The 13,090-nt window shown below is 40.1% G+C and overlaps 1 protein-coding gene across 4 annotated transcripts in view; it reads left to right on the top strand.

The window, feature by feature from the left end:
• Positions 1–12,877, top strand: part of NOL4 (nucleolar protein 4) — a 189,280-nt gene extending 176,403 nt beyond the window's left edge. For 3 of the 4 annotated variants that reach the window (XM_059854443.1, XM_059854357.1, XM_059854263.1), the window contains 2 exons: positions 486–666; positions 10,924–12,877. In XM_059854443.1, the coding sequence (XP_059710426.1) occupies positions 486–666; positions 10,924–11,117 (375 nt within the window). In that variant the 3' untranslated portion in view covers positions 11,118–12,877. Of the gene's footprint in view, positions 1–485; positions 667–4,632; positions 4,714–10,923 lie in introns of all 4 variants that reach the window. The other variant, XM_059854172.1, reaches the window with a different exon arrangement.
• The last annotated feature ends 213 nt before the right edge of the window (positions 12,878–13,090 follow it).

The following is a 13,090-nucleotide window of genomic DNA, read 5'->3' as shown; positions in this document are numbered from 1 at the left end:
TTTATTCCTTTCTTCTATTCCTTTTGTCATTTCTGAGACTGACACATCAAAATAAGTAGATGGTGCATTCTGTCTTGGTTTATCTTATCAAGAAATATGTGATTCTCTGACTTGTAAGAGTCACTGCAGTACTCAGGACATGGCTGTTTCTTTTTTGTCCTTTCCCACTGTTCTGGACAGAGTTGGATTTTGAAGAAGAGCTCTTCAGGGTGAGAGGGTACATGTTCTCCTTTGAGAATCAGTATGGCTGGTTTGTGGAGCACAAATAAATGCATATTCTCAGATTTTTAGGAAACCTGTATTCTTGCTCATTTCCATTGTTTCCTTTATGCTGATATTTGGTAAATCAGAAACATATCTGTGCTTATTTAACATGCATTATACTTTTATAAAAGCAATAGATGTAGAATCTTAACAATGGAAAAGACCTTCATATGCAAGGTGAAATGTAACCAGAATTCCAAACCTTTTCTTGTTTTTTGCAGGATGAGGCTGCTCCAGCTGACAAGCAGTGCAAACAGGAGCCAGCCCAGGTCACTTACTCAACATCAGCTGTTTCCAGCACGCAGGAGGTGTTGTACATCAACGGCAATGGGACCTACAGTTACCATAGTTACAGAGGGCTCGGAGGTGGGCTGCTAAATCTCAATGATGCTTCTAGTAGTGGTGAGTTTCCTTACAAATTGTGGCTGTATGTATATGTGCTGATGTGTATTTCCCCCTGCTGTACAGAAAGCTAGTCCATGGGGTTCAGTAGCCATAGGCTATTATCACATAATGAGCAGGAGCACAATCCTGCAAACAGCTGCTGCTGAGCAAAATACTTGCTCCCTGCATGCTAGTCTCTTTCCATCTTCAAGGGACTAATACACAATAGGGCAAGACTGAACCAGAAGCCTCTAAAAAAACTGAGTAAAAAAAATGCCAGGTTAGATCTTCAGTCTGTTTGCATAACTTTATAGGACCCTATCATTACTGTCCTCTCCTACACTGATCACAAAAGGAGGCCATTAGTATATTTTCCGCTCAAGTTTCAAAACACTCAACTCCCTATTGTGTAATACAGATGAATTGACACAGATTTGTCACATGGTCTCACCAGCTACTTTAGTTTACTGCAGATAAGGATCTGGCAGAACAAGTGTTAAATAAGAAATCAGCATATTCATTTATACCCTACACCAAAAATGGTAAGGTAAGTATGTGTCACCATGAGGTTGTATGTCTCTCTGAAAAAAACAAGTGGTGTCATTTATTTATCCTTTCTTCTTACTTTGGCATGCTTTTGTAACATAAAAATGTAAGCAAATTGTAGTATTTGTTTGAAATTATCCCTCATATTGATTTTGTACAAATGCAGAGAAATACCCTTCTGATAAAAAGGGTATTGTCTCTCTGTCAGAGAAATGCGATTCCTCTGGAAGCCTGAGGTTTTATCAACTCCCAGGACTGTATTTAAAGAAATGTCTCAGAGGATGGAGAAATCCCTGGGGTTTTGCCCTGGCTGATCCCTGTCTGGCAGGTGAGAGTGCCAGTCCTGGTAGAGTGGCTGACTTAGGCTGGATAATAATTGCTCAGCTACAGCCTCTACATTCGGCATGCTCAGCAATTTTCAGAGCACTACCAGGGCTGCAGCCTGCAAGGAGTTATTGGAATGTGGTGTGCTGAGGATCTTCAGTCACATATTCTTCCTCCCCCCCTGCCTGCGAAATTCTCAAAGGTCTGTTGATGATTTGGGCTAAGTTTTCGAAAGTCTTTAAATAGGTAATACTTTAGTTGTCAAAAGTCTTTGACTCTGTGTGAATGATGATTACAATTGTTTCCATACCCATGAAAGGCACATCTGAGGCCCTGAATATGGTCTCTGATCAAATATTTTCATAACAGTAAGACAAGCCATGGAAATCTGGGTTTGTTTGAGAAAATGCACAAGAACTTTAAAATTGTCTTTTACATTATGCCCAGAGAGATCTGTACCAGTTCCCACTGAAAACAGTTGGCTTTTGCTCTTTTACCCAACTAAGAGGAGGATTAAGCTCCCCATGTGTTATTTGTCAGCAAAAGCCATCAATATTGTCCTGGTTTATATAATCTTAAACTGTGAGGAATCACAGCTGTTTTGTGTACTTGTTTTTCCCTTCAAACTTCTTGTTATAGGATCCATTTTCATAACTGGCATTTTGCAGTGACTTGTGGGGTTTAGGCAAAAGTGTTCAATGTCGCTTCAGCATGCAATTTTGAAAAATTATGTACAAATTAAATGTCTTCTGTAGCATCACACGAGAGGTTTGTTGGGAACAGATAATAAGCATCAGCACCCACCATCCAACCACCCACAATTTTAGCCATCAATTCATTGTGGCTTCTGATTAGAAGCCACATCTTCTTTGTGCCTTTAACATAGAGGACTCCAGTGTTTTTTTCACAATTAAAGCTCAAGACAGGTTTGTATGCAGACATATGCTCAAACATTTCTTCTTCCTTGCCTTTCCCTACATGCACAGGACAGTTTGTCTGTATGTCCTTTTACTTTGAAAACCCAGTAAGCCATTGCACTTCTCCCCTGTGGTTGCACAGTTGGAAGGTTGGGCAAAGGTGCCTGTCTTCTCCACAGGGATCCTACACGAGTCAAAGTATGTAGGATCCAGGAACCAAAGGTCTTTGTGTGCCAGGACTTGGAAAGCAGTTGTTGATGCTGACATACTAGTTAGGTTGGTGATTTGTGATCCACTTGCCATATCAGGAAGATCATTAGGAAGGTTGTGGAAAGGCAACTCCATTCATTCCTTTCTCACTGACACAAAAGCAATGAGGAGCCAACCTAATTACCTCTCGGAAATGAAGGGTAAATTGCTCTGGCTCTGGTAGCTGGTTTCCCCACCGGAGGAGTGGGAGGACTCTGAGGCCAGTGAGATCTGTCAGTCCTCTATGATGTGTCCATTGGTAGACAAGAGGAGTGGCTGGAGTTGCAGTTGACAGGGATAACCATTGCCTTCCTGACACACCTCATAGGACCCTTGGTTGCAGTCATTGCACTGTTTCAAGGACTCTTGTTCCAAACATATGCAAGGCTGTTAAAATGGTTAATGAGATACTTCTCTAGAGAACAGGATATTTACTAGTGAATTGTTTTCAGGAGCGATGAACTAATTTAAAAATGCAATTCCTTTTCGATATAGTAACCTATCAAATGTTCTTGTCACATTTACAGATGTTCTCCTAGTGTAAAAATAAATAGGCACCTCAGTCAGAATGCATGTATAAACAAAGAAGGTCTGTTTTTTTGTATCTGCTAAAACAGAAAAAAAAAGAAGTTGCAATAGCTGCAATAGCTATCTAAAACTCACTGCTTGATTACCAATTTCTGGACCTTCCCCCACAGTAATATAATAACTAATGTCCAATTAACTCTCTGTCTAGTAGTCCAGCTGATGTATGTATTTTGTATTCTGTGACTCATTTAATTTGGCTGTTTCCTCCATATAAAGTTCACCCCTACTCTGACCTTACAGACTTAGCTATCTGTTCACCCAACTGTTTGGTGGCTCTGGCTCAGGGACCTCTCTCTGCCTGCTGTTGCAGTGCTTCCCTCCTCATGGGGAGGTCAGTCCTTCCACATGGCTAATTACAGAGCCATAATTAGCTCCTCACACAACTGCATGGGGCAAGCCTTCATGAAACTGCTCAATATGAGCAAACAGAATGTACCAGCTTGTGCAATGACCCCTCCTTTATTACGGGCTGGCAAAAAAACGCAGAAGGAAAAGGCTTGGTCTTACAGCACCAAGGTGTCCTTTTCCCCTCCTTTTAGACATTTTAGGCCAATCCAACTTGGCTGGAAACATTCACCAGGCAATCTGTGGGTTGACACAGTCTGTGTCAGCCTGTACATGGGCTGGGGAGAAGCCTTTGGTTATGTTGTATTTGATTTGTTTAGATGGTAAAGGAGAGCTACTCTTTGAGAAGGGTGGATTTCCACAGCTCCCCTTTTTTAAGGTTTATGCAGTTCCCGTTAAAGAACTGAATGGAGAATCTCCAAGGTGCAATAGCTCAGTGAATGTAAATAAATTTGTCTGACAGCTCTTAGCCAGCCACAAAGGCTTCAGCTGTCCCCCTTCTATCATTCCTGGACTGAGCTCAGAAAAATGTCCAGCTTGAGGGCAGGAGGGTGAGGACAGGAGATAATGTTGGGAGCAAAATCTCTTCATACCACCAGGAGCTGTTGAAGTCCCTGCATGTAGCCTGAGCGCCTCCTGAGGGAGTGGGGTTGGCTTGTCTCCCCATATATTTCAGGCCAATGTGTTGGTGTCTGCCCTCTCCTGATGACTGTCAGCTCTCTCTGAAATCATGTTGGGCTCCTTGGAGTCATGGTCTTTGCAGTTGCTTCATTTCCTGACGTCCAGTTTCTCTAGGAGTTGTGGGACGTGTTTCTCTGCCATAGCTGGGTTGCCTGGAGGTGATTTGGGACTGTTTCTTCTGCATCATTGTCTGGTTTTCTAGCCAGAAATGTCAGTCAGTTCCTTTTGTGTGTGTAAGAAGAGGGTGTTTCAGACTCGGTGTTGGGCTGGTCCTGCAGAGTATGCCCTCATGTCACAGTAAGACAAAGTGTTGTGTCTCCATTTCTCTCCACAGATCTGCAGCCTACCTCCACCACAGCCACAACTCAGCACTGCATCCCAGGCACCACAAACGTCCAGTCCCCTTCCAGCTCAGGTGAGTTCTTTGGCTGAATCCCATTATGTTCACACCATGGCAGATCCTGGCCCTGGCAAGCTTCTCTTTCAGCCTCCTCTCCCACGGGCAGACCTGCTGACCATGATGGCCCAGCTGGTGGCTGAGAGACTTCCCCGACACTGCTCCCCCCTCCCTGCTGCTCCCTTCCAGAGGCTATGCCCTCCAAGCTCTTCCCTGCTTTAGCCAGGCCCATGTGCCAGTCAGCCTTCCTGGTCCTTTGCACCCTGGTGGTGCAGATGGAGAAGCCCTGCTGAGGACAGCGGCGTAGCTGGGGGAGCCTCCCAGGGCAGGTGCTGCTGACCTCCAAGGATCAGCACCACCATGCTGATCTGCAGCAGGGAGAGAAGTACTGAGCGCTCTTGTCCACTTGTTAATGAGACAGCACAGAAGGAAGGCACCTCCTTTCCACATCCAAAAATTTGTTCAAGTTGTAGCCTTCTGTAAAATCTTGGCACATGCATGATTGATGGCGGTGATAAACTTGGTGATATTCTTGGTGGCAAACTAGGGGGAAAAAACCCCAACAGATGAGAATATCCAATCTGTAGCTAGTTTTTAAAGTGTTCAGTGGGTTATTCATAGGTTGGCTTGCCAGGGTGTAGTAGTTAAATGGGGTTTTTGCTGTGGTTCCTCTCTCCAGGTCTTCTTTATACCATACTCTTGCACAGTCTTTTGTGTTCTCAGTGCTACCCTGATGACATCAAAGTGGAGAGAGGGGAAAGAGAACACAGTTTGTCTCTAACACAGAGCTTGAAGCATGAAGGAATGGATCAAGAGTGATAGATATAGGAACCTGGGATAGCATGTTTAATCCTATTTGAAAACCCAAAAGGTGGAGTTGGGAGAAGTTAAATGGTTTGACCTGTATTTTGGCAAAGGGGAACTTCTTGCTGGAAAATACTGGCTGACTTTTCTGTTAAGACCTTCCCCACATTCCTCTTCCTCCTTCCTCATCCACTTCAAATTGTCAGACATGTGGCACAGGCAAGTACTACTCTGTTCCCACTGCAGGGATGGAAATGGAATGTTCTGGGCAGTATCCTACTTTCCTACCTCTGCGCAGAGCTGAGGTGACAACTGTTAAGGCAACACAGTATACAGCCCATAATTAATCTCCTGTGGTGGATAGGGAGGATCTCATATAATCCTTTAATCACAGACCACTGTGTTTCCTGATCACTGAAAATGAAAGATGGCTGTAGGCATTTCTGTGTTTTTCATATCACTTTCCTCAGGCAAGACAGCATTTTTTCCCTGCTGGCTAAAGTAGCAGAAGATGTGTCTTCCAGAGGGAGCGGTGTAGAAGGGAGAAAGCAGCTTAAAAGGTCCAATTCATAAATCTCTGTTTTCTTGATTTCTCCTGGCACTTGAAACAATACTTCTAGGCACATCTGCTCTGTGTTTGAAGGCAGGAGGAAAAGAAGCATTGACAGATATGTAATGTCACAATAAAGCATTCTTATTACAATAAATACATCTGATTAGGAAAGAAAAGGTAGCATACGTTGATAAGTTTTTTTCAATTTTGTTTTATTGCAGTATATAAGGTTTGCAGTCAAACCTCTAAAGCCATTCATGGGGAAAAAATTGAAGAGGAGGACAGGTGCCATAGAAAAGTTACACACAAGAGATTTCAAAGTATGGGCAAATGTATTTTTCTTAAATAAGTGTCACTGCTTTTTGCATTATCACTGCTGAAAAAGGTTGCTTAGCTATCAATGAACATGTAGATGCTTAAGCAAATGAAGCTTTTAAAAATTATTTTTTATTCTACAGTATTATCTACAATAGTGATAACCATTTTGAGAATCACTGACACATTTATTATTCTTTCAGTACTTGTTAATTATAAGATTGGTAGCTACCCAGTGACAACATACAATTCTTAAGGGAGTTTTGCTGAGACATTTGATAGTGCCTAAGCAATCAGTATCAACACATCTACATCTGACCCATATTTTGGAATTTCATATAAATCACACTGGTAATGAGTAGTGCATGAGGCAGTAACTAGTTCCATTAAAGTCTTGTAATTTACAGAAAAAGCCGTTTGTTCCACTGTGTATTTAGTGGCAGACATTTCTAGCAGCTAATTTGATGAATGTTTGTCTAGCACATGAAAAGTGGGTTTTTGGAGTTTTCATATTCAGCTTGATGTGCTTCCAACAAGAACAATTGCACCTCACAGGGGAAATTAAGTCAATGTAACTGGACAGAGATAGTAAATCAAAAATATTCCCATCTAAAGTGTCAATCAGGTGGCCTAAAAAAGAGGTAGATGAGCAATACTTTAGTCTTCTGAAAGAGTATAAAAGAAAGGGTTTGTCTCAGCAATTTGTTTAATCCACTGCTTGTGAGAATGTTGTGCTGTTATAGAAACTTGGAAGGTGACAATTTCATGTTATAGCAATATGCACTAAGAGAAAGAAAAAATGGAAATAAGTCTCCTATCTTAGTCTCTGTGATATATGCTTAGTCTTTGCTTGCTCAGCAGACATTGGGGAACCTGATAATAATGTTTGCAATCAAGATTTTTAATAGTCCTGAAGTACTCCAGAATAGGAAGCAGTATGCTAAAATGTGCAGTAAAATCTTGGAGGAACATGACACTGCAAAATTCATTGCAAAAATGTTCAGATTTCTATCTTTATGAATATACACTTTCTCATTCCTGTGAAGACTAGCAGCTTAATAAATGATGTTAAGTAGAGAAAAGAAATAGTAAAGATAATTACTAAAAGACATGGTGGTAAAGCTGTTCAGCTTTTTCCAGATTTAGTAACCTGTAGTGATGGCTTCTGGAGATAGATGTACATAAAGTGTCCTTAACCAGCTATTTTAAGCCTTCAAAATAGCTGTGATTTATTTTCCTGATTAAAGAGATATGGTAGGTATAAATAAGGTTTAGGTTTTCTTGTTTCAGTAACTGATTTGCATCAAATTACATGGGAAAAATCTACAGTACAAGAATGCACTTACAGGTTGCACTTATTCCTTAGTTTTTGAATGACCAGGTATGACTGATGAAGCTACAAGTAATTTACAATATTTTAGTATTTAGCAGCCTGGCCCACCTTTGAGAATCTCTATTACTGCCAGTGAGTGTCTATCATAGCTATTAAAAGCTGAGACCAATATAACTCATCCTGGGACTAATCTCTGAGTGAGGTGTTCTCCCAGATATAGAGCTTGGGCTGTCATAGGTGAGCTCTAGAGGTGAGATGTAGGGGTCACATAACATAATTAAAAGAGATAGAATCCTTATCTCCACATGAAGCATTGGCTTTTTTTTTTTTCTGTTCAGTTCTCTGGCAGCTTCCCTTCCTAAAAAGGCATGGGTGTTCTCAGTGTCCCAAAACCATAGCTGTGAAACTTTTCTCTGTGTGTGTATTCCTTTGTTTTTTTTCCTCAGAGTGGTTTTCTGTGAGGGGGAAGGAGGACAGCGCTATGAGTTGTAAAGTACAAGGCAGAAGTTGGGGAGTAAAGTAAAATCCCATTTTCCTAGTAAATAAATAAATAAATAAATAAATAAATAAATAAATAAAGCCCACCAAGTAGTTTGAAGAAGCTGGGTATGTTAAAATTTGAGATATCTTTTCTTTGTATACAAGAGCTCTGACATAACAGAAATCTCCCAGACGAAGAGGATTTTTGGGCTGTGATTGTTCCTTGTGTATGCCGACTGCCATGCAGCTTTTTCCAGTACCTTCAGGATGCAAAGATGAATATTCTGAAGAATTAAAGAACTTAGAACTTTCTTCATGAAAGTTAATCCAGACATTGAGGAATACAGAGCCAGCCAGATCTTCAGACTGTGTAAATAACTGTGACCCTCTAGACTTGTGAGGATTTATGCTGATTTGTGCATGATGGATATCTGGTCTTCTCCTAGTTTTCCTTTCAGAGCAGTGCACTATCAGTTTGTGTAAGGAAAACCTGAGAGGTATGACCAAGCACATTTCCATGTGTATTTTACTTATGAGTGACATAAACAGATATCCTATTCTGTCACTTAAAATCTGGATTACCAATGAGAAAAGCCCTTCAGTTACATTCCATAAAATGAAATGATCTGCTGGAGAAGCTCTGTCCTTCCAGATACTGTGTACTGTGCATGTGTGTGTGTGTGTGTGAGTGTGTGTGTGTGTTTTTGGCAGTGACATGAATGAAAGTCAAGGAAAGAACAAAAAAGATAAATAGGTTCATATGGAGCACAATGCCCTCAATATGTCAGTGGCAGCTTTTTCACTACTGCCTCAATAAATTTAAAAGTCTTTAATGGCTGCTTAGACCCATTCAGCCCAACTGGCATTATGATTGGTATACCATTCTTCTCGTGCTAGGTTAAGATTTGAAGATTTGACTGTGAAGAAACTCAGAGGATGTTTTTAAATAGTCATCATTTTCCTGCAGTGTGTGGTCACACCAAAAAAATTCACAGAGCTCATTATGCTTAATTTATCCTCTGTACACTGGAAGCCATTTAAAAGTCAGTTCATTTATACTGGTGTAAAACCAGATAATACAGGTTGTAAGGCTAAGTGCTGCTCATGCTAGTTGTGTAGTAGGAAATCAGATCTAATAGGACCCTTTTTGTTTGAGTAGTTTCTTTTCATAGTCCCAGCTCTGCTTTTATTCCCTCAAGGGGAAATTTTTCATTAACTTCAGTTTTTGAAGGGACATGGCAATCTTCAAATTTTTTGTGGTCTCTCCTGTACCTCTGCACAGATATATAAGAATGAAAATTAAATAAGATTTATGACCAGATCTTCAGCTTCTGAAAATCAGACATCTCTTGCTTATGCTTGCAAGTCTGTGTTTTTGAATCTTATAAATTTTGTGAGATTATTTAGGAAAGCCTCCACAGTATGAATTGGTGTGTTCTGTGTTCTACAGTTGAATATGATAAATTTTAAAATTATTCCAGTCTTTGTTGGAAAATCTTGGCATTGACATATATTGTACTGATCAAATTGAAGAGTGACATTTTTCTCGTAGGAAAGCAAAATACATTGCTTTGGATATCTTGATCCCAATTTTCATTAGAGTATTAAGATTAGGGTCAGGCTAGTCTGATCTTCTGCCTGCTGGAAGTATAGATTTGCTACACTGCCAAAATGAGACAGCATTATTTCCCAGATTTGCTTAATAGGTACAGTTGCCATCTATATCCTTCTATATATGCTAAAAAAAGTCCTCTGTCCAATTCTACCTGTCCAAATTTGCACTCCAGGAAGAAAAAAAAAATGTACTAAGTGGAAATTACAAACACTTCATTAAAGCAGCATGTGTCTTAGCTGGTTAATAACTGATCAAACAGCCAGGGAAATTCCACACAAAGCCAAAGTTCATGATGGCAGATGTTTTGCCAGTGACAGTAACCTGCAGACTGCCCTCAGGAATGCTGTCTTCCATATGAAGTATTCATGGTCTTGAGAATATTTTTTGAAGAAAAGTGCTAAGCATATTGCTGTGGGCTGCCAATACAACAGCATGATGATTGCTGCAGAATCTCTTGTCAGTGTTCTGGCCTTACAAGATCCTTGCAATGTGTTGCCAGCTGTATGCAGTCCTCACAGATGATAGTGTGCTCCTCACTGTGGCAGCCAGATTGTCACCAGCCTAATCTCATTCATGAGCAGCTATTTATGTAAGTGATCAGACAGCATCAGGCAAGTCATGTGGATGACCATTTATCTACATCTGCAAGGGATTCAATCTGGCCACATGCTGACTGAAGCATAAAATGTGAAAATAGCTGTCTAGAGAACATAAGTTGGATTTTCTGTGATACAAATTGCAAGTGAGCATATTGCCATAAAGTCCACCATGGCAGCTGGAGCTCGGGGAGGCACAGGAGATGAATCTTCTGCCTGATCACCATCGTCAGATCCCAGGGCAGGGTTTGGGGTGCAAATGGCTCACACTCATGGAATATGCCCCCAGAGGGTAATTTTCTGCTGGCAGTGGACTTCCCCCTCATGTTCTGTAAGTGGGGTCTGTGATACATAAATATAAATTGCCGTTGTTCCTGTCAAGGCGACTGGTAACAGGACAATTATTGCTTATTTCTGCTACTAGCACTCAGCTGAGAGCAGGTCCTACTGCTCTGCATTTGTATCTACAAACCTGTGAAACATCTCTGGCAGCCGATCTGAAGCTTCTTTTCTTTCCCTTTGCTGTCTGCAGGTCCAACAGATCTCAGTATGAAGAGGCAGTTAGCAAGCAGCTCTGGATCCTCCAGTAGTTCCAGCTCCAGACCCCAGCTGAGTCCGACCGAAATAAACGCAGTGAGGCAGCTTGTGGCAGGGTACCGAGAATCAGCCGCGTTTTTATTGCGCTCTGCAGATGAACTGGAAAACCTTATTTTGCAGCAGAACTGAGTCATGTGACCTTCACACCGGCCTGGTCTTATCTCAGAATTTCCACTAATGACATTTTGATTTCCCAGAGCACACACTTCAGTTACTGCACAGTCTTTTAGGAGAGTTAATTACCATAATGCCACACTGTTCTTGATCCATAAAGTGATGTGTTAAGGTGCTTCAAGTGAACTTCGACCTCTGGTGTTTCCGAGGTACTTTACTGTGTCCAGGCTATTGCTTTTGTTTTAGTGTGTCAGCATAAATATCGAAAAAAGTGGCTAGAAATTAACTCATTCTAACAAGTGGAGGAAACGGAAGATGCTGTGATGGCTTTTTAAAACAAGTGGTTCAAGATCCAAGTGCAATATTAGTGGAATGTGATACTGACTCATTGGACTTAAAGCTGCAGTATATGGCAAAACATTGCCAAATGTCCTGTTGCTACAGGGCACAATTGCAATTAAAAGGATCTTGTATTTTAAAAAAATGTAATTTTTATAAAAAACAAAACAAAAGATTTTTGTTTTCATTCAAGATTTTTCATTTTTACTTTGGTAAACTTTTTCACTGGTCCTGAAAATGTTTTGAGGAGCTATTTTAAGTCCCCCCTTCCTCTCTTGAATCCCTGGCTGTGCCCTTCTCCCCAACTTCATATTCTTTCTACAACGAGTAACTCTTGATGCTGGATAATTTCCTCCCCTGTGTACTGTAAATTGTCATCTAGGGAATACCTTCCAAAGGAAGTATGCATTTCCTGCATTCATGCCATTCTCAACTCCATTCTGTAATATATTGCAGCTTTATTAGCAATTAATAAAGAGTTGAGTGTTTTTTAAAAAAGACATATCGTTGAGAAAAAAAAAAAGATGATTTGATTTCTTACGGTGAGCTCATCTGACTCCATGATCACTGCTGCTGTCTTATACAAGTCCCTCTAGTTGTGATTGGATGTAGATGATGAATGTTAAGAGGTTGCAAGTGACAATCTGAAAATTTGCACTCTTGTGTGTATTTATTTTTTTTCCTTAATTTAAACAAAATTCTTAACGAGGAAGGTCATTGACACTTCTGGTATAATTTGTATAATTCCCAGGCCTAGCTAAAACCTGTACAAAACTGTAAGTGGATGCAGCTGCAACTATAATAAAACTCTTCTCTCCCCTTCCCCACTCTTCCCAACCCCTCTATTTCTTATTTTATAATATTGATTACACATTAATGGTGTTTTCTTTGTGCACTATGGCAGGCTTCTTTTTAAGTATATAGAAAAAGGTACTTTAGTTTATGCTTATTGTACTATCTGTTCTGTTGTTTAGCTTTTGTTGAATAACAAGTTTCTTGTGCATTCCTAAATTTGCCTTATTTCATGTACAAAATTTTATGTAATTCCGTTTTTGACAATGAGTTTAAGGCATCAGTGATATTTTATATCTACTTGTTACATATAGTTTTCCAAGTAATGACTGTGATTGTGACCAAGTAATGTGCACTTTTTCTTGTAACTGTGGACATTGCTATGCTTTTTTTTTCTCTAGTGTTTCTAGAATTACTGTTGCTTACAGTTATGTAAAAGAAAAAGAACTTTTGTGATACTGTTGGTGAATATTAATGTGAAAAAGCCTATGAAATATGAGTATTTTGGAGGTACATAGATACACAAACATCTCTAAGTTGTGGACTCATGTTCACATATTTAAATGAGAATTCAAAACCTGAGGGCTGGAATCATTTCCTCTGTTTTGTTTGGGTAAATAAACAGATTTCTGTGTTTAAATACATGATTGTGAAACATTATAACATTTAAATGGAATAACATCTATAGCTATAACTGTAATGGTCTTTAAAGAGGGAAAATGGCCTTCCAGTCCAATTTATGCAGCCCCTCAAACATCATTGCTCAATATTAGTAAATCCAGTAGGATTGAGTAACTAGCATATATAATTTAAAGTTGGCTGGAGGGAACACTATTTTGCCACTCTACATTTGTACT

The sequence above is a fragment of the Haemorhous mexicanus genome, chromosome 1 (assembly GCF_027477595.1).
Source record: "Haemorhous mexicanus isolate bHaeMex1 chromosome 1, bHaeMex1.pri, whole genome shotgun sequence".
NCBI lineage: Eukaryota > Metazoa > Chordata > Aves > Passeriformes > Fringillidae > Haemorhous > Haemorhous mexicanus.
Note: the sequence above shows the minus strand (reverse complement) of the source record. Positions and strands in the feature narration are given on the sequence as shown.